This window comes from Schistocerca piceifrons, chromosome 1, assembly GCF_021461385.2.
Source record: "Schistocerca piceifrons isolate TAMUIC-IGC-003096 chromosome 1, iqSchPice1.1, whole genome shotgun sequence".
Classification (NCBI taxonomy): Eukaryota; Metazoa; Arthropoda; class Insecta; order Orthoptera; family Acrididae; genus Schistocerca; species Schistocerca piceifrons.
In genome coordinates, this window is record NC_060138.1 from 508,883,037 (window position 1) to 508,905,988 (window position 22,952).

The 22,952-nt window shown below is 39.2% G+C and overlaps 1 protein-coding gene across 1 annotated transcript in view; it reads left to right on the forward strand.

The window, feature by feature from the left end:
- Positions 1-22,952, forward strand: part of LOC124796583 (condensin complex subunit 1) — a 193,304-nt gene that overhangs the window by 152,283 nt on the left and 18,069 nt on the right. Inside the window, exons 15-20 of the mRNA XM_047260708.1 lie at positions 8,236-8,370; positions 12,498-12,618; positions 12,739-12,826; positions 15,986-16,161; positions 17,581-17,684; positions 22,415-22,669. Of these exons, the coding sequence (XP_047116664.1) occupies positions 8,236-8,370; positions 12,498-12,618; positions 12,739-12,826; positions 15,986-16,161; positions 17,581-17,684; positions 22,415-22,669 (879 nt within the window). The remainder of the gene's footprint in view (positions 1-8,235; positions 8,371-12,497; positions 12,619-12,738; positions 12,827-15,985; positions 16,162-17,580; positions 17,685-22,414; positions 22,670-22,952) is intronic.

Below are 22,952 nucleotides of genomic sequence, written 5' to 3' on the forward strand. Positions count from 1 at the left end.
CTTGTCCTGATACCGCTCCTGGGCCAGATAGCATCCACTGTCAGATGCTGAAACACCTTTCAGTGGACTGCCAGCGACATCTCCTCGACCTTTACAACCGTATTTGGGTCGAGGGTGAGTTTCCGTCGCAATGGCGGGAAAGTATTGTTATCCCCATTCTGAAACCAGGCAAGAACCCTTTGGAGGTGGACAGTTATTGTCCCATTAGCCTCACCAACATTATTTGCAAAAATGCTTGAACGGATTGTGAGCTGGCGGTAGAATTGGGTACTGGAGTCTCGGGGCCTTCTGGCTCCGTCTCAGGGTGGGTTCCTTAAAGTCCGCTCCTCCGCCGACAATCTAGTGAGCCTGGAGTCGGCCATCCGTACTGCCTTTGCCCGCCGTCAGCACCTGGTTGCTGTCTTTTTCAACATGCGGAAGGCGTACGATACGACACGGCGTCATCACATCCTTTCTACGCTTCATGGATCGGGTCTTCGGGGCCCTCTGCCGATTTTCATCCGCAATTTTCTGTCGTATCGTACCTTCCGCGTGCAAGTCGCGGCCTCCCATAGTTCCTCCCGAGTCCAGGAGACTGGGGTACCACATGGATCTGTCCTCAGTGCTGCCTCTTTTTAATTGCAATAAACGGGCTCGCTGCAGCGGTGGGAAATTCTGTCTCTGCTTCCCTGTATGCTGACGACTTCTGCCTTTACTACAGCTCTATTAGCATTGCAGCTGCGGAACGTCAGCTATAGGGCACTATCCGTAAGGAGCAGTCTTGGGCTGTAGCTCATGGGTTCCAGTTTTCGGCGGCCAAGACCTGTGTTATGCGTTTCTGCCGGCGACGCACTGTTCACCCGGAGCCACGGCTTTATCTTGATGGCGCACTTCTTGCTGTGGTGGAGTCGCATAGGTTCTTGGGTGTGGTTTTTGATGCCTGGTTGACTTGGCTGCCTCATATTCGGCAGCTCAAACAGATGTGTTGGCGGCATCTCACTGCTCTCCGATGCTTGAGCCACACCCGCTGGGGTGCCGACCGATCTACCCTGTTACGGCTCTACCAGGCATTAATCCAGTCCCGTCTGGATTATGGGAGCCTGGCCTATGGCTCAGCATCCCCATCTGCGTTGCGGATGCTGCACCCCATCCTCCACAGCGGGATACGCCTTGCCACTGGTGCTTTCCGGACCAGCCCTGTGGACAGCTCGACATCATACTTGTGGAGGCAGGTGTCCCTCCACTGCAGTTACGATGCCAACAATTACTGGCTGCTAACGCTGCCCATGTTTTTAGCTTGCCCGGCCATCCAAATTATCATCTCCTGTTCCCGCAGTCAAGTCGTCCATCCCCCAGAACGTCAGCCCCGGTCGGGTTGTCCGATCGCCGTCCGCATCAAAGAGCTTCTCTCTGGGCTAGGGGTTTACCCTGTTCCACCTCCTTTCTGGGCCCCTCTGCATACACCCCTGTGGTGTGTGCCCCACCCTCGCCTTCAGCTGAAATTGGCACAGGGCCCGAAGGACTCAGTCCCTCCGGAGGCCTCCCGCCGCCGCTTTTATTCCATCTTAGCCACGTATCAGGGCTCTGGCGTGTTTTACACTGACGGTTCGATGGTTGCTGGTCGTGTCGGTTATGCGCTAACTCTAGGGGACCATTCCGAACAACTTTCATTGCCGGCTGGCTGCAGCGTTTACACTGCTGAGCTGGTCGCCATCTTTCGAGCCCTAGAGTATATCCGCTCCTGCTCAGGTGAGTCCTTCATTATCTGTAGCGATTCCCTGAGCGGTTTACGAGCTCTCGACCAGTGTTTCCCTCGTTCTCGTCTGGTGATGGCTATCCAGGTGTCCCTGCATACTCTTGCCTGCTGCGGCCGATCTGTGGTCTTTGTTTGGACCCCAGGCCATGTTGGGATACCCGGCAATGAAAATGTTGACCGCCTGGTGAAAGAGGCCACATGTAAACCATCTCTGGAGATTGGCCTCCCGGTGACTGATTTGCGGGCACTATTTCGCCGCAAAATTTTCGATTTATGGGACACTGACTGGCGCAACCTGCCTGTGCCAAACAAACTATCGTATCAAGGAAACAACGACTGTGTGGTGGTCATCCATGCGAGCCAACCGCAGGGACTCAGTTGTCCCCACCCGACTGACACACAGTTATTTACTGTGTCGTGAGGACCCACCTCTTTGTCGTTGTGGGACGGCCTTGACGGTGGTCCATATTCTGTTGGAGTGTGCCCTTTTAACTGTGCTCAAGCAGACTTTTGCGCTGCCTGATACGCTCCCTGCGCTTTTAACTGACGACTCTGCCATAGCGGACTTAGTTTTGTGTTTTATTCGGGCAGGGGGATTTTATCGCTTAATGTCAGTGTGTGTTTTTGTGTTGATTCTGGCCTCTGGCCTACGATTTTAGTCTGCTTTTTTAATGTGTTTCTCGGTGGTTGGCTTTTCCTTTTTTGTTTCTATGGTCGGCCAACCACCGTCACACTCTGTGTGATTTTAGTTCGTCTTGTCTGGTCTTTGCCTAAGTTTCTCTTGTTCTGTGTCGTCTGTCTTCTCTTCTGTTGATCGTTTTTATTCTCTGTGGGTGTTTTTAGTATTTGGAAAAAGGGACCGATGACCGTAGCAGTCTGGTCCCTTTAATCCCCACAAACCAACCAACCAACCAACCTATTCGGGCAGGGGGCTTTAATTGCTTAATGTAAGTGTGTGTTTTTTTGTTGATTCTGGCCTCTGGCCTACGATTTTAGTCTTATTTTTTAATGTGTTTCTCGGTGGTTGGCTTATCCTTTTTTGTTTCTATGGTCGGCCAACCACTGTCACACTCTGTGTGATTTTAGTTCGTCTTGTCTGGTCTTTGTCTGAGTTTCTCTTGTTCTGTGTCATCTGTCATCTATTCTGTTGATCGTTTTTATTCTCTGTGGGTGTTTTTAGTATTTGGAAAAAGGGACCGATGACCGTAGCAGTCTGGTCCCTTTAATCCCACAAACCAACCAACCAAGGTGCTCGATCATGTTGAAAGATGCAAACGCCATCCCTGAATTGCTGTTCAACAGTGGTGTTTAAAGATCAATGTAGGCCTGTGCTGTGATAGTGTCATGCAAAACAAGTGGTGCAAGCCCCCTCCATGAAAAATGCAACCACACCATAACACCACCACCGCCTCTGAATTTTGGCACTATATAAACCGGCAGACGACGTTCACTGGGTATTCGCAATACTGACAACGTGCCATCGGATCGCCACATTGTGTACTATGATTCGTCGCTCCACACAACGTTTTTCCACTGTTCAGTCGTCCAATGTTTACACTCCTTACACCAATTGAGGCTTCGTTTGGCATTTACCTTCGTGATGTGTGGCTTATGAGCAGCCACTTGACCGTGAATTCAAAGTTTTCTCACCTCCCGCCTAACTGTCATAATACTTGCGGTGGATCCTGATACAGTGTGGAATTCATGTGTGATGGTCTGGATATGTGTCTGCCTATTACACGTTACAACCCTCTTCAACTGTTGTTGGCCTGTATACTTTTGTGCTGTACGTGTCCCTTAATGTTTCCGCTTCACTATCACGTTGGAAACAGTGGACCTAGGGATGTTTAAGAGTGTGTAAATCTCACATACAGATGTATGACACAAGTGACACCCAATCACCTGTTCATGTTCGAAGTCTGTGAGTTCTGCGGAGTTCCCCATTCTGCTTTCTCATGAAGTTTTATGACTACTCAGGTCGCTAATATGGAGTATCTGGCAGTAGGTGGCAGCACAATGCACCTAATATGAAAAACGTATGTTTTTGGGGGTGTTTGGATACTTTTGATCACACAGTGTACCTTATGCGGGAAGGAAACTGTACATGACCATCTATATCGCTGCACATCAGTGAGAAGTGAGAACTTCGAACCATTCTTTATTTGCTCCTTCAAAATATTTTCGATGTCACTAAGTTGGTGGCTGATTGTGTCAGCAGAGAAAGGAATGTTTGAACTTCAAGTAGCAGCGTCTGAACCAAGGACAATTTTTACCATTTTATTACTCACAAGCAATAACAATGTTTCTGCTAGTGTTAGTTGTTTTCCAATTGTGATTATAAGTTCAGATACCTGTACTTTTTGCGAAACCTGTCCCAATGTAGCCATGAGCGTTTCTTCCAAATTAGCAGACAAATGTCATTTCAATTTACTGTGAACCATACCAGAATTAATGAGTTTCCAACCTTCCCCCCCTCTCTCTACCCCCCTCCTCCCTCACTCTCCCTACCACCCCTATCCCCATGGGCTCAATGATTTCACTACTTGGAATCGAGGATGGCCCATTCCGTACAGTGAACTTATAATTATTGGGGACAGGGGACTATTAGTGTTTAAAAACAAAGTAATAGAAAATTCTAGTGTAGCAATCACAATATTCGCCCTACTGCAGAGCACAGCTGTGATAAAACTGACTGAAATACTCAAGACTCCCGGAAAGTCCAGGGTGGAATAAGAACAACAATATTATAAGTTTCCTTTAATCTAAATCTATGGTCACAAACTTTTTGTTAACAGATTACCGGTTTTAGTCTATAATGACGATCATCAGATCTACAGAAAAAATTTTTTGCTGCAGATCTGATGATCATCATTATATACCGAAACTGGTAATCTGTTAACAAAAAGTTTGTGACCATAGACGTAAATTAAAGGAATTTATATATGGGTCAATGTTTTATTCCTGACAATGTCGCAGCTTGTGGAACAACAATATTGTTGAACGGAAATACGTTACTGTTGTTTGACGATGTCCAAGTGCGAGTGGTGAACAAAAAGAGCAATAAAATTTAAGAATTGGCTGCAGATGGGAGCAAATATCAAAATAAGGCAACAAAAGTAATAATAGAGGGACACTTCTCGATTCCCAGAAATTTAGGGAAAAACACGGACATCCAGCCATGCACAAAAGGTGCAGTCTTACAAAGTAGTGTCACTCTAGTGGCATTGCCAGTCCAGTGGTACAGGCAAGAATACAATTAACTTCCGAAAGCAAAAATATAACAATATTGAATAAATAAATTACATTTAATATATATGAAAATGTAACCATTGTCAACATTTTTTAATAATTAAAGAACAAGTAAGCACATTCGTCCCTAAAATCAAAGTAAATAAATTACATTTAATTTCTTTGATAATGTAAAGTTTCACGGTATCTCCAAAATCAAAAGCCCTAATTTCTTAAACTAATTTTTAATGTTTGTATCACACCCTTCACTTTCTGGAGGCACACCATTGCAGAGCTTTAGACAGATAGTGTGCACTGTTCTATAATCATTTTCAAGAATGCAGTTATGTGAAAAAGTAACTGCCTGATATGAAGAGATTTGGCTGATATAAATATGTCAAATCATCCGACATCTTAAGTGCACTACTAGTTCCAAACTAATAGCGGTCAAATTCACCAATTGTTTACTGGTATCAGTAAGTAACTACTGTATAAATATTTCATTAATACTGGTAATGTGTATGCAACTACTGAGGTGTGCCTCGAGGATGTTTTCTTCCTTTTAAAAAAATGAAATTACTAATGGTAGGATTTTCTCTTCTGTTTCCTGCTTTTAGTGTAGATGTGATGCGCGCATTCAAGTTTCACTTGAATTTACCCTTTTGGCCGTGGAGCCATAAATAAAATAGTCAAACTGTGATCATAAACAGTGAACACTGATATGCAAGGCTGACAATCTAGTCTGCTGGTAAGGCAATATTTTACAGACAGCCAATATCTTGTTTCCTGGGTAGTTGTAGCACGAAATCCCCCCTCCCCCACAGGCTTTCTTTTCAGCTGCCTACTGTAGTTTTGTTGCGTTACACACAAGTATTGTTCACTGAAAAAGATGGGAGGTGGGGCACTGCCCTGCACTGTATGGAAGTACTCCCTGTAAAGCAACAACAAGTATCATCATTCAGGATGTATACGATCCAGGGAAAAACCGGGAATTTTTTCATCCGGGAAAAACACGGGAATATTTTAGAATTCAGGGATATTTTTTTGTTTTAGTTTTCAGTTAAATTTTTGTAATTTTGACTGCTAAGAAATAGTACTCTGACAAAGGATATTACTGCATCCCGCTGCTGCAGAATGATAATGCAGCAATAAAACATGAACGAGAGGAAAAAACTAAAATAAAACGTAAGTAGTGAAGGAAATGCGTCATGTACGCAACAAAACACAGTGCTCATACAAGTGTCTGCCAATGTGTCAAAGGCTTTAGGAAGACTATGCAATGCTTTCATAACAACAAATTGCCTCCGATGAGCATGCCGTCACAACTGTTTACATTAGATTCGTGTGAGCAGTTGCAAGCGGCCATGCCCAGTTGAGTCGCGCGTGTACCTTCTCCCACTTCTGGCCACAAACGTGTGGCTGTTAGCTGTATAAGCAGGCAGCAAGATGCTACCCGAAAAATTTTACTGGCACGCACAAGCTGCCATATTCACTGGGAGCAAACCGGGGTATCTGCCCCAGGCGGCAATTTCAGTTAAGCATTAATCGCCTTGCTGAACAATGAAGTTATTTTTGTCGGTTTGCTAAAGAAATATGGCTTTATTAATCTTTTCCACTGAGGCAGTCTATTTATTTGAAACAAAGTGTTTAATTCCACACTATTGGCTAGTTCCAACTGTTCACTTCATTTCAAAAGAGCATGCTTTCATCCTCTAGCACGTATGGCACTATGCCATAATAAAGAACCAAAAATGAGATAATACAGTACTGGTACTTCAAGAAAATTTACAACCGAATCTGGACATGCGAATGTGCACTTTAATCCGAATTATGCATTTTAGTATGGTTCATGAAATTCCTCTGATGTCTTGTTTCTTTTATGACATAATGTAAGACCTTTTAATGTTTTACACATAGGAACATATGGGCTTCCTGCGTCATTGTAGCTGCGCAAGCGCGGTGACGCCTGTTATCTAGCACTCTCTGGCAACTGCTGAAACGAACCTCTTTCTAACAGGTTGCGGGAAAATATTTCGAATGATTGATTGAAAAGCATTACTTTCAAAGTAAATTTCCTTTTACACAAGATGAACGAAGTGCGGTGAATTTCTTAAATCACAGAGCATTTTATTCTCATTGAAAAATAAACTATTTGTGGACGACTGTTTAGAAAAAAATTCGAGCCCAGAAGATCAGACATTTATGTCAGTATTAAAAATTTTACTGGCACATTTGTGTGGTGTATTTCAAAGTGTAACATGCGCAAAAAAGATCAACATTATACGTGAAACTTTAGCTTCTCTTGCTGCTTATTAATCATCGAGACCATTATTATATGTGAAAGCTTTGCTTTTCTTGTAGCCACACGATGTGTACTAATTTACACCATTAACTTTCCACTATTTGTGTGTATGCGCCACTTGTCAGTTATAATGCTATTAGCTGACTACATCACGTGTCCTAAGCTCTGAATATCTGCTGTATCGACTGGCGAAATCACGTGACATGAGCTATGACTGGCTTACAAAAGCGGATCGCAATCTCGATTTCAATGCTTTGGAAAGTAACATGTAGTGTTTGGTGGAATTCGAATTTATACTTTTGTAATACGGAAATATGCAGAGTACATGGCCTTTTTTTCTGAGTTTCATTTTCTAAACGTCTGAGAAACTTTACGCCGGTGTATAAAACCATTACCATTCATAGGATTGCTAAGTTTTATAGTTTGGAGGAAAAGTATACTGTCACTTAACACGGAAAAAGTGTATTTTAACCCAGGAGAAAGTGTTTTCAACCAGGAAATCCGGGAAAAATCCAGGAATTTTTTTTCCTTGTCCGCATATACACCCTATCATTCTGTTGGGTCATTGTATTGTGTATGTTTTGAATTATAGGTTGAACATTAGGTATGATTTCCTTATTATTGCATGTTTAATTATTGCTATTTTGTTGTCCTAGTGTTCAGGTGCCATTAAGAAAACATACTTTATCATACATAGCATATGATTGCCTTCACTTGTTTTCTTATCTGTTGTCCAAGAAATCATTGAAAGCAGAAACAGAATCCACACAAAATACAGGCCCCAGTGTTGCCAGTTGCCCCAAGAGGCCAGCCAAAGCACTTGGTGTGGAGCTAAGAAAGAAAGTAAACTGTTGATGTCACACTGTATTATCTGTTTCCCTCTACGTATAACAAATCAGTTGGCTACATTCTAGATGCATATTACTCCAGTAATCACCTATGATTTATAATTTGCCTTTCTTCCCCACAGAGAGAAATCAGATATGATGAAAACAAGATTGCCATTTCTCCTTGCTGCTTGTCTAGGAGAACGTGGTCAAAAGGATTTTCTTCTTGTTACCATTACTTGCCGACTGATTGCAAAATCTCACAGAGATTCTGAAAGGTAGGGAAACACTGATATTTGTTAGCAATATTTTAACCTGTTTGATAGATATAATTGAATCTAGGAATTCTGTGATTGTGTGCCAGTGTTTGTCTCAAGATAGGATTTATAAAAAATAACAAGAAGACAACTTTCCTGTGAAAGGATAAACTTCCAGTCAGGGATGCACACAGACCTCTTGTGTACTCCAGTTTTTTAAACAGAGATGAAATTTTTGCAAGAAGATATGACAGTAGAAAAACATGGGGGATAAATCAGAGCAAAAGAAATGAAATGCTTAAAGGTGACAGTTACCAGTTGTCTTTGAGTAGGCACTTATATTTGAAGGGGTTTATGGCATAATGGTGTTAAAGTAGTTTTGCACATTTTGAAAAATAAAACATTATGTGAAACATTGTACAGGAAGACCGCGAGTCCTAATAAAAGTAAGTATCAAGATATTTAGTCAAATAAAGTACAGGATTGATACTGGAACATAAATTGTAGTAATACTAATATTATCACTATAATTATTATAAATTCAATGAATTTCACTTTGAATTAACAACGCTTGAACACAATTAAGTGTAGTAATATTAATATTGTCATTATAATTGTGTATTAATTGAATGGACTTCAGTTTGAATTAGCACATAAATACATCCCAGTCATCTTTGTTCCTGAAAGTTACTTTCAGAGAATGAAAAAAAATACATGGTGAACAGGAGAGATGTATGGTAACAAGTGTATCACATCCTGTCCTCTTTTAGTTTACTGCCTGGTCATATTTTATGGTATAGTAGTTCCTGTTTTATTCTGTTGAGCTGGACTGAACAGCCCTTCTTCCCATTTTGTAAGCCATTATCAGCATTCAGAGTTGTCGTGTAATTTACCTTCGATGTTCTGATCTGTCATAGCTTATCAGTGCCTGGCTATTTTTTAATATTGACCTATGTACTTAAAGTGTACAAATTTAAAATAATTTAATCACCCTATAGGTTGTTGATAAGCAGTTGGTTGCAGTCAAGTACTTGTGCTCCAACTGATTATGTCGTGCACAATGTCTGATACTAAAGAAATTATACCTTTGCAACACGCTTCCCCGATAGTTCAGGTAGTAGTATTCACCTACAAAGTTGTGCCCATTTGAGTCGATGGCTGTCCCCAATCGTTCCTTCAATAGTAAAAAACATTTCTACTTGTAATTTTCCACAAAGCTGCTCGGGAGTTTGATAATTTTTGCCATCTGGCAGAATACAAAGTCGTGCCAGTTATAAACTCTTCCTCCACTTGTACTGAGTTAACTGATTGGTTTAGATTTAACAACATAAGAACACAGCATAAAATTAATAAATCACCTCATTTGACAATACCAGATGCCTGATGACTATTCATGCCATGAATAAAGTCGACCAGCCTGTGTTGCAGTAAAATCTCCCCCTGAGAGACAAACACCTAGAAGTAAACAATGACTTGTTTCTGTTTTAGAGCTACAGTCATTCAACCTAAGATCGTTTTTTAAAAAAAGAAGTCCAGGAAGCTTTCCGATGGTTCTAGACGCATGGTATGCTCATGTTGCAGATATTTTCTTACTGGGTCATCCCTTTGTAGTCGGATATTATCATTCATTGGATAAAATGGAGGGTCACATTCACCAAACAAAAAGATGCACATACCATTGTAGGGTCTCATACCTACAAGGGCTTTTCGGAAAATGAGGTCTGGTCAGTCACGAAAGGGAAACCACAATGAAAATCGAAAAGTTTTATTTGCGACAATTTGATATACCTTCCAGCAACTTCTCTACATAGTTGCCGCTCTGACTTAGACATTCATTGTACCTTTATATGAACTTTTCAATACCGTAGTCATAGAGGTAGCAACCTGTGCTTCCCTATTCTTTTCTACACTTCATTGTCTGCGCCAAAATGTTGTCTTCATACCCATTGGTTCATGTGAGCAGAGATGAACATCAGAGGGAGCCAAGTCCAGGCTATGTGGTGGGTGTTGAAACACTTCCCGTCAAAAACGCAGCAGTATCATCCTCATTGCCCCTGCCGTGTGCAGAAGAGACTTGTCATGAAAAAAGAACTGCCTGGCAAGTGTGTAGATGAAGTTGCATGAAATGAGGTGAAACACTGCAGCCTGCACCCGTAATTGGCAGAAGACTCTATTGTTATAGGCATCTTTACTTACTCACTGTGCACAGATGATCGACAGGCACACTGCCCAACACGTCTGTTCAAAGCTTCATCAGCTTTTCACTGTTGTTTCCATTTTGCGACTTTCTGAATAGCTCTTCTATATTCCGCATTTGTAGTACAAATAGGAAACACATCCAGTGGTGATCATGCTCCTAAGATGATTCTACAACAGATGATAACACTGGCACTGCAATGGTGGTCCTTTTCCACAATATTATCAGAGTTGTGTTGTGTCCTAAGGGAGCACCAGATGAACACAGTGAGACTCAATCTCAAGCTGAACTGCAATCCACTTATAAACAAAACATTACTTCACTTCTTTTTGGGCACTCTTGCTGGACAAGACACTACATTCACTGAGCCACTTACTGCCTCTGTGAGTAAGTAATGTATGTGGTTGGTTGACAAGTACACAGAACAAACTCTTGGAATTCAAAATGAGATACACGAACCAGAGGCTGCCATAAAGTCACTAGCCAATGAATCTGCTGCACTAGCTAAGCCTATTCACGCTCTTAAGCCACAGTGGTCCTCCAGGTTGTGGTATATAGTCCACATTGAGTGTATTGCCATTCACTACTGTAATGCCACAGGTGTGAAATGATAGTACAGGCATAATTTAACTCCCAGCCCACCTTGCTCCAGTTGTTGACCACTGATCTGCAACAATGATCTGGTTATTCATAACATACACCAGATGTGTTTACTATGTCGTCATGCTTCTGTATAATTCGTATATTGTGTGCATAATGCTCACAACTACCAATCTTGAGTCCTGTACCCATGGGAACCATTACAAGCACACTAAGCTTTCTTGTAATGGTACGCCCTGTGTGTCACTTGTTACCACATTGTCTTTCGAAAGCTGCATCAACACAGTATCGTTGTGATGGAAGTTTATTTTCCCCTGTGACCTTGAAAACTGCTTAGCTTCTGCAGAAAAATGTCACAAACAGGTATCTAAATAACATGCACAAACAGCTTTCATTGTGCTTTTCTCTTGATTTATGGAAAACATTAAAATATTCATAGTTAAATTTTATTAATGTTCTACGCAGTTTCAAAACCGTAACTGAAAATTAATTAGTTGACATCTTATCATCTAGTTCCATATTTGTCATATAAGTTTTACTTTTGGCTTAAAAATGCCCTCCCAAACACTATTTTCAAAGTAATTTATACTGGGTGTCAGTAACTTCTTTGGGTGTTTTTTCTTCCCACCTGTGAAGAAAACTATTCCTTCCAAAAATGGAGGAGAGATTTATGGGATGCTAGAATTTATATCCCCAAGTCTGTTTTGCGTTTGATGATACATATACTTAGCTTCTTTGGAACTTTTTGTTGAGTTGCCTTCATATTGAATAGTAAAAGAATGTCATAAATCCTGAATTTGAATGAATTCATATCGGATTCTGTATTTTAAAAGAAAAATGAATATTCAGATTGTTTCTTTTTATTTTACCCAGACATTTGATAGAAGAACACAGAAAATCGTTAAACACTATAGGTGCTTAATTTTTACAATCATAATCCACAGTATTTGCTCCTTACAGTAAAGGAGAAAATGACTATTTTTGGAGTGGAATGATTAAAACTGCTAATGCAAAGAGCTACTTAAATACTCCAAAAAGTAGAGTTGCCATTTTTTTATTATTATTATTTTAAACTAATATTTTTGTGTGCCTGCTAGAACAATGCTATTCCTTTACTCTGTTTTTTTAAATAAATTGAAGCTTTTAAAGTAGATACTCATCATCTGTCTTGATTATTATTTTCACTTGCTGTTTAAATTTAAATATGTCAGTAAGTTATTATAGAGTCCTTTTCATTTGTAAAATCTGATGTTTCACTCTTACATAAGAAGGCCATTGGAGAACTGGCCTATTACCAGAAAATAATACATTGTTTGTTTTTGTTAATACCTGCTTCCCTGATTTTCTTTAGGTTACCAGAGGATCATGTGATGTTCTCAAATCTTTGTAAGATATTGCGTGAAGGATTCCCAAAGAAGGACTGTCCAAATTATGTGGTCATGGCTGAAGCTGCTATTGAATTAATATACCAGGTACAAAAATTGTCTTCTCACACTCCCCATCCACTCACCTTTTTTTTTCCCTGCTGATCATAGAATCTTTTCCTGTAACTTGTCTCTTCATGACTTCTGATTTGTCTCTTTCTTTTGTAGTTGTCCATGAAACCAGTTGCTGAAATGGAATCATTGGTGATCAGTTTATCAGAGCAGCTTCAGAATTGTAATCTAAATAAGGACTCAGGTAACACTTTCCTGTGTACATTTTTAATAGTCTTAAAATATCTCTGATCTCTGTTTTGAGCATTTTGCAGGAAAACTTAAGAACTACATTTCCATAGCACTTTTTCTGGCTGCTGTAGCACAGTGTAATATTAAGATCTGGTGCAAATAAATGGCACTATCCCTTGACCCAAGGATCTGGGTGACTTATCCAAACTCTCCACATTTCCTAAACCTCACCACTCTTTTCCCTTCACCCCTCTTCCTTCCCCTGCATCTCTTCTGCCACAAGAATGAGCCCCTGGTTCCAAAGGCTCACACCCTTATGTGTGTTCTACTGTCACTTGGTGAAATAGATTTTTTTTATGTATCCAATCACATTATGAGAATAACTTGTGTGTTGTTTAAATGAGGGGAACGTAATCAATCATTCCTACTGCTTTTCATAAACTGAAAGAAACACTGCTGCATAAAAAAATTGCTACCCCAACCCCAGCCACCATTCCAGTAAAAATATATTACAAAGAAAAATTTTCAGATAACGTTCTTTGGAACTGCAGAAATGTTTTACATTGGAGTTGAATGTGTGTTGTGTGGAATATTTATGTACTGAGTTATAGTACAGTACAAAATCATTAGAATACAAGTTTCAGAAAGATTTTTTAATCAATAATTGATGTCATCTGGCAGTTTAAACCATAAAAAGATTTTACCTTCCACAACACTTAAAAGCTGATATAATTTTCGTTATAGGGAACCATATACTAGTAAAAGAGGGTGTTAAAATCATAATTACGGCATTCATGCATCCTAGTTTCTTTCTTCTAGATTTGGTGTGTCTTATAAGAGTCAGTTTAAATTATTACTCGCCCAAGAAATGATAATAGTCGTGGTATACTATCTATTTACTATCCTTTTAAAAAATTCAATAAAAATACTCTTGACGCCTTTTTCAGAAACAGCCTCCACTACTTCCATTCTGATCACGTAAGGATAGAAAAGATGTGAATGATTTCATAGAGAGTGTCAACAGCAATACCACATAAATTAATAAGTGATGGTATTGATTCCCCATGGTACGCAAAACAGGTTCAAATTGCTGTTGCAGAAGCAACGAAGAAAGCACTCCAAATTTAAAAGAATGCAAAATCCCCAAGATTGGCAAAGTTCTCCAGAAGTTCAAAAGATAGCGCATATTTCAATGCGAGAGGCTTATAATAATTTCCACAACAAAACTCTGTCTCAGAATCTGGCAAAAGACCAAAAAGATTCTGGTCACACAAAATGCGCACCAGTGGCGAGACACAATCAATACCTTCACTGCGCGATAACAACGGTGAAGTCACTGATGACTGATGCCACTAAAGCAGAGTTATTAAACATGATTTTTCGAAATTCCTTCACAAAAGAAGACGAAGTAAATATTCCTGAATTCCAATCAAGAACAACTACCAAATGAGAAACATAGAAGTAGATATCCTCGGTGTAGCAAAGCAGCTTAAATCACTTAATAAAGGCAAGGCCTCCGGTCCAGATTGTATACCAGTCAGATTCTTTCACAGTATGCTGATACGATAAATCCTTATTTAGCAATTATATACAGCCACTCATTCAAACACAAAACCAGTACCTAAAGACTGGAAAATTACTCACACCAATCCCCAAAAAGAGAAATCAGAGTAATTCGCTGAATTACAGGCCCATATTACTAATGTCAATTTGCAGTAGGGTTTTGGAACATATACTGTGTTCAAACATTATGAATTACCTCAAAGAAAACGATGTATTGAGACACAATCAGCACGGATTCAGAAAATATTGTTCTTGTGAAACACAACTAGCTCCTTATACTCATGAAGTAATGAGTGCTATCAAGAGGGGATGTCAGATTGATTCCATATTTTTAGATTTCCAGAAGGCTTTTGACACCATTCCTCCCAAGCGTCTTCTAACCAAACTGCATGCCTATAGAATATCACCTCAGTTGTACGACTGCGTTCGCGATTTCCTATCAGAAAGGTCACAGTTCGTAGTAATAGACAGAAAGTCATAGAGTAAAAACAGAAGTAATATCCAGTGTTTCCTAAGGATGTGTTATAGGCCCTTTATTGTTCCTGGTCTATATTAATGACATAGGAAACAATAGGAGTTGCTCTCTTAGATTGTTTGCAGATGATGCTGTCATTTAGTGTCTTGTAAAGTCATCAGATGAGCAACATAAATTGCAAAATGATTTAGATAAGATATCTGTATGGTGCGAAAAGTGGCAATTGACCCTGAATAAAGAAAAGTGTGAAGTTATTTATATGATTACTAAAAGAAATCCTCTGTATTTCAATCAAGTGATAAGTCACACAAATCTGAGGGCTGTAAATTCAACGAAATACTGAGGAATTGCAATTACAAATAACCTAAATTGGAACGATCACATAGATAATTTTGTAGGTAGCACAAACCAAAGAGTGCAATTCGTTGGCAGAACACTTAGAAGGTGCAAAAGGCCTACTAAAGAGACTGCTTACATCACATACATCAATCCTATTCTGCAGTAGTGCTGTGTGGTGTGGGGTCCACATCAGGTGGGACTGACGGATGACATTGAAAAAGTTCAAAGAAGGGCAGCTTGTTTTGTATTATCGCGAAATAGGGGAGATAGTGCCACAGACATGATACGTGAATTTGAGTGCCAATCATAAAAACAAAGGTGTTTTTTTGTTGCGACGGGATCTTCTTATGAAATTTCAATCACCAGTTTTCTCCTCCGATTGCGAGAACATTCTGTTGGAGAAATAAAATAAGAAAAATCAGGACTTGCACAGAAAAATTTAAGTGCTCATTTTTCCCACGCACTGTTCAAGAGCAAACTGGTAGAGAGGCAGCTTGAAGGTGATTCATTGAATCCTCTGCCAGGCACTTTATTGTGAATAGCAGAGTAATCACGTTGATGTAGATATAGGTGGATCTGTTGGAGCCTCACTAAAATCAAATTTATTGGCAGAATAAATAAAAATGGGTTTTTTAAAGGTCAGTTCTCTATTTGTGACAGTTGGAAATATTCAGATTACTCCCATTTTCATGACTCATTCCTTTGCTTGTGAAATATGTGAAGTTTAACCTTTCCATTCAGGCTATGCCATTAACATTGCATTTTATTGTTAATCATGCTTTTTTCTGCCTATAGGTTCAGAGTCTGGAAAATATCCTGCAGAAGTTCTCTCACGTTTCTTGTTTGTTGTGGGTCATGTATGTTTGAGACACATGATTCATTTGGAAGAGTATGTTTACATCAAACTGAGAAAAATAGCAACAAAGAACAAAAGGAAGTCAAAAGCTAGTGACACTTCAAAATCACGAGAGGTATGTGAGGTTATTGAACAGAATGTTTTGTTAAAGTTGTTGTGCTTTTGTTAATGTCCCATTAATAGAATGTCAGTGCTGTGGTACCCTTGTTTACTGTATTCAAGCTTCAATCCCTCTGGACAAGTTTTACCCTCCAGACTTCCTTCCATTAATGGACAACAATTCCTCGATGCCTCAGGATATTTCCTGTCAACCAATTCCTCCTTTTAGTCAAGTTGTGCTAAAAAAAAATTTCTGTAATTTGGTGCAGAAGCTTGTCATTAGTTATTCAATCCACCCGTCTAATGATCAGCATTCTTGTGTAACACGTAATTTCAAAAGTTTCTTTTGTCTCCTTGTCTAAAATATTTATTTTCCATGTTTCACTTGCATACATGGCTGCATTACATACAATACAGTCAGAAAAATTTCTGCTGTATAGATTTATATTCAGTGTAAATATTTTTCCCAGAACTAGTGTTATTGCTATTAAAATCTGCATTTTATACCCTCTCTACTTTGGTCATTATCACATTATTTACTGCCCAAATAGCAAAACATGCAGGCTACTTTTATTGTGCAATTTCTAATGTAATTCTATCACTGTCACCCGATTTAATTTGAGTACGTTTCTTTGCCCTTATTTTGCTTTTGTTGATATTCATCTGCTAAACTCTCTTAAAGACTTAAAACATTCTGTTCAGCCAATCATCAGTGTCCTTTGTTTGTTCTGACAGCATTACAATGTTATTCCCAAATTTTGAGGTTCTTACTTGTTCACCCTAAGTCCTACCAAATTTACTCTTTGTTTTTCTTACTGCTTGGTAATGTAGAGATTGAATATCATGAGGGATAGGCTACAACATAGTCACTCTCACTTTGCACCCACTTCTTCCCCTTCATGTCCTTCGACTCTTGTAACTACAGTTGGGTTTCTTTGCAACTTCCAGATTCATTTTTGCTCCCTGCTGTCTACAGCATTTCAAAGAGTGTATTCCTAGTCAATGTTGTCAAAAGCTTTCTCTAAATCTTTAATGTTTACATATACTATTCATATTCCTGCAAATTTTAATGGCAATAAGCAGCCTAAAACAAGTTCCAGTTTTCAGAACTAGTTGATTGTTGTTGTTCATTTTTACTTCCATAACTATCTACTTAAATTCCATTGTGTTCAAGCTATTCCCTTCAACTATTGCAACTCAAATACTTTTGGAAAACAGTGTTTTCATTGCTTTCTTTCTATATAATTTAAAAAAAAAAGACTCTATCGTAAAGTGATTGTTTTTCTTCTTTATCACATAGTGTATATAAAATTAATCATTCACTATGAAGACAAGACTTCCATTACGTAAAAGTTCTATTACTTCTTACTCTTCAAAAAAACTAAATTTTATGTTTCTTATATAATCTGATTGATGACTATAGTAATTGTTTCAGGGTTCTCCATCTGGTACACAAGCAGAAGATAATGAGTATGAGCAAATCAGAATGTTGTGTGAGAAACATGTTGTAACTGGAACAGATATGCTTGCTCTCTGCAGGTAATGTTGTAGAGCTATGTTGCAAAGGTAGCTATGTATGTCATGCTCATTCCCAATGATAAAAATTTTCTATTTTGAGATACTGGAAAACCACACATTCTACAAAGTAATGAGTCCTTGGCTCACAGCTGTAACTGCTCTTTCACAACAGTAAAGAAAGATAATACAGGATACGGACAACTGGTATAATTCATGCCCATATATATATATATATATCAGTTCCCTTGATGCTTTTATATATGTGTATTGTCTCTATCTTCCTGCATTGTGGATGGATTACAATGCAAATGTGTATTCTTACTTAGCTACATAATTAGAGAAGTATAAAAGTAAATGTAATTTGGATAGATCATAAACATGTATGTTAAACAATGAGGTGGAATATAATTATACAGGTGTTACAGTAAGCATAGAGAAAAAGATGAGGATTGGAAAAGGGATGGCGATTGTGGTAGTGATACCAAGGTCAGCTGAACAGATGAAGTGGGTCTTACAGTGAGTAGACTCTTCTGCGGCCACATTCACAGTCTTTTTTATCCTAAACCAGTTTTTTTGTGTGTGTGTGTGTGTGTGTGTGTGTGTGTGTGTGTGTTGGGGGGGGGGGGGGGGGGTTGCGCATGTGTGGCCATGCGCACAGGGGCGGGTGGGGGAGTGCACACGTTTCCAGGATAACTCTGGAATACCTGTAGTAATTTCAACCAAACTTTGTACTCATCTGGCGGCAAGCCAAGTAGCAGTTGATTTGGTTGTAAGGCACCCAAGCAGTAGTGTTTCTGAGCATGGAAGTGGGAAAGTTGTGATGAGTAAGCAGGACTGTGGAACACATGGAGCCATTTCAACAGACTTTGTGTATATATTACTTGTTGTGGTCTTCAGTGCAAAGACTGGTTTGATGCAGATCTCCATGCTACTCTGATCTGTGCAAGGTTCTTAATCTACAAGTAACTACTGCACCCTACATCCTTCCGAATCCACTTAGTGTATTCATCTCTTGGTCTTCCCCTATGATTTTTACCCTCAACGCTGTCCTCAAATACTAAATTGGTGATCCCTTGATGCCTCAGAACATGTCCTGCCAACTAAACCCTTCTTATAGTCAAGTTGTGCCACAAATTCCTCTTCTCCCCAATTTGATTCAGTACCTGCTCATTAGTTACGTGATCTACTCATCTAATCTTCAGCATTCTTCTGTAGCACCACACTTCAGAAACTTCTATTCTCCTCTTGTCTAAACTGTTTATCGTCCATGTTTCTCTCCCATACATGGTTACATTCCGTACAAATACTTTCAGTAAAAGACTTCCTGTCATTTAAATCTGTACTTGATGTTAACCAATTTCTCTTCTTCAGAAAAGCTCTCCTTGCCATTGCCAGTCTACATTTTATATCCTTTCTACTTTGATTACCATGAGTTATTTTGCTGCTCGAAAAGCCAAAGTCATTTCCTACTTTCAGTATCTCATTTCCTAATCGGCTTCCTTCAGCATCACCTGATACAACTCACCTACTTTCCATTATCCTTGTTTTGCTTTTGCTGATGTTCATCTTATATCCTCCCTTCAAGACACTGTACATTCTGTTCAACTGCTCTTCCAAGTCCTTTGCTGTCTCTTACTTACATTACTTACTGTGTGGAAAAATATGCTTTTCACGTAAGACAATCCAGGTACCATTAGGTGTTGATGGAGCTGGTGTAAAACTAATTAAAGATTAACGGTGAGTCCTCACTTTATTGGGGCCACTGCCACTGATTGTCATTAGTCCCGATGTTGTTTAACCCTTGGGGTAGGGGTTGTGACAAAAACGAGTTAAATATGATACACACCTCTGGAACACATGGAGAAATTTCAACCAAACTTTGTACACATATCAGTTTAAATATAAATGTTGTGTGGTTAAGACACTGTTTGCACCCCTACTTGTGGCGGTGGAAGTGTGAAACTTTCATCATGGATGCTTAACTGTGGACCACCTGGAGCATCTAGAACCAATCTTCATTACAAATATGAGTTAGTGTCTGAAAAAGGGCAGTAGATGGAGGGGGGGGAGTATAATATACCTGTAATGCTGCTCAGAGTGAGAGTGAGGTTGAAATTGAGAGGAGGTGATAAAATATTGGGGAATGACTGCTGTTGTTAGTACCGTATCTATTGTTTTTTATGTTGTTAGCTTGACTGGGGAAAATTTGATGACATTTCACCTCTGAGATGGTTTTGGTGGAATGGGAAAGAGATAACAAAAATTGTTAGAATATAACAAATATTAGTGTTATACCCACACTATTTGGTGTTAGGCTAAGAAGTAACAGATGTAGCAGCAATTGACACACAGTGTGGGCTGATGAGTGTGTGATATGGCAAACAATCAAAAATTACTAATACTAGTGTTACATCCAAAGGCCTTCATGGTCATTTGGTGGTAGGTTACAGTCCTGATAACATTTTACCAGTACTCACATGGTAACGATGGGAGTAGGTTGACATAAAAGTAAATGAGTAATCAGCGAGTGAAACATATACCTGGAAAACTGTATGGTATTCTCCATAGACTCACTGTCTTGGTCTAGAGAGTGACTAGGCAGATAATTTTTTCCAGTGACATTGCTTCGGCAGAACACGAATGCCGATAATCAGTCTACGGCAAGAGGGAGAGGGGTATTGTGGTTGCTAATATAATTTCCTATTGTTGTATTAACTAAACTCTTATTTAGTTGCATTAGGAGTGCAGCTTTGCACAGCTCACATTGATTCGTAAAATTTACCCTATGGATAGAAGAAATGTTACCAAAGACAAGGGAAGACACCATCCAGAAAATGTTTGTGTTGCTACACAAGTGTTCTGTTAAAATAAATATTCCCATAACTATCAGAAAATTACAACTAAGTTTAATAGGCATGTAAAGTTGTCTGTGCTGAGGTAAACCATCTTCATGAAGAACCACCACAGCAGTGGCACACATTTGATTTATTGTTCGAATTCTAAGACTGGGCACCAGCTATTCTTTTACACACAGTTCTCCATATTTGCACCTTCAGCAAATATTGAACACTTTTGAAAGATAAAGTATCTCAGTAATCTAGTGAATTTCATTTAATTTGTGGGTGGCCAATGCTGAATTGAAAATCACTAATGGATTGTCAGTACTGTTTACCATGATATGCAATGCAATGATCAAGTCACAGTATCCAGATTTAGGTTTGCTCTGATTTCCCTAAATCACTAAAGGTGAAAGCTGGGATGATGGTCCCTTCAAAAGGGCATGCCCAATTTTCTTCCACACTCTTTCTCAATCCTGGCTTTTACTCCATCTTTATTCGTCTTGTTGCTGAAGGGATGTTCAATCCTTATCTTGTTTTCCATCTCCTCCCCTTCCCTACAAAATGACAAATTGCTATTTACCCTCAGAAAGTAATTCAGAAGTTTTGTCCAGAGGTCTTTCGCGACTTTTCTCTATACTTCTACGACACTATCAAAGAAACGCAATGATGACCCATGTTATATACAAGTACGAGGTGTTCTTCGATAGCAGTCTGAATATTTGAATCCACCTCCAAGCATTTACGGGAAATTTCTGTATGTTCCCAGATTGCACAGTATTCTCATTAGTGACACTGATATGCAGAAGTTGTGGGAGCTTCATTTATATATAGTTCGTTTTTGGTTTAATTTTTGCCATTACATCAGCCTCATTTGAACCAGTAGCAAAGTAATTTTGAAGATAAAATAGTTCCCCTATAATCTCATGGTAGAATTGCGGAACACAATGTAACAGAAATAATGAGGCAACTAAGCTTGAGGATTTCAAAGCAGCTGTCAGTACACTTGACGTCCAGAACTAAAGTATGGTGTGTGGACACGGATCATTGGTCAGGAGTCCCTACAGCCTTACAAAACTGCTGAAAGATGGTGGGATTTGGTCTCTGTATCAGAGGTGGATGCACCTCCCTTAACTCACTTAGTTTCTCTGTCTGTGCTGTTGTCGTAGACGTTCCTTTATGTACATTATATTCAACAAAATTGTAATAATGTTTTGGGCCTGTTAAATTGGCTGGAAAAAGTCTATTTTGAAGAAATGCTTAACTGTCAACCATCATAGTAGTGCACAGGAGAGGGATGTGCTGCTTCCACAATCATGAAAATACAGAGAAACTAAGAACTACTGCAGGATAATGAAACTATTTCCTAATTTCCATAGTCTGCTACCTTTTTTCCATGAACGCCTCCTCCTCTAACAGTCCTTTTTATACCACAGTGTGAAAACTTGTTTCAGACAGTAGTAATCTCTTACAGTCTGCATTCTCTTGCACATTGCAGTGCTATACATGGTCATTAAGTGCAACTGTGACCAGATGCTCTTCCTGTTACTTAACATATATGCTACGCATTGGGAAGAATTTTTTGCATATCTAAAAATGTTATAAACATTTTCTTGTATTTAATCTCTGTAAATTGTATACTTAAAGCAGAAATGGTGTGCCAACATGGTATTATTAGACAGGTTATGGATGCCTGCATAAAAACAATACACAGAGTAAAAAGAGTGAGGCCAGTAGCTTCTAATTCAGTGCGTAGATACACTTCATGTCGCTCTTCTTTATTTGATGCTGTTAGTGCAGGAAGTTGTAGAAAGTTATCCCTTGACACATTTTCCTATATTAACCAGCAATAAAATTTTTCAATTATTCTTAATGTAAACTGAAATTATTTTAATAGTTGTTCACTTTTTGCAGCAAGTTCGTTGTTGATATATGCTCCAAGCCAAAGGAATATGATGGAACCAGTGTTTTAACATCTGCATTTTTAGCATTATCCAAGATGATGGTAGTATCAAGTGAGTTCTGTGCAGAGCATATACAACTTTTCATGACTGCATTGAAAACATCAACTGATGAAAAGTTACGTGCAAATTGCCTGATAGCCTTTGGTGACATAGCTTTTCGATTTCCAAATGTTGCTGAACCCTGGACTGGATATATTTGTGACAGGTATGATTTTTAAATTTGTTTTGTGGTCATATTTAGAATTGGAGGTTCATAATTGTGGATTTGTACTTTTATCTTACACATTTCTGCCTGTAAGGCACACACCATTTTACACTTTCAGAAAACAGCCTAACTTTTAGGTGGTAAACAGTTCTACAAAAACAGTTGTGGTGAAGGTCAGAAGTAAGAAATTGTGTAGCTGTGGTTACCGTATTTACTCGAATCTAAGCCGCACTTGAGAAATGAGTCTCAAAATCAAGGGGAAAAAAAATTTCCCGGCTCTAAG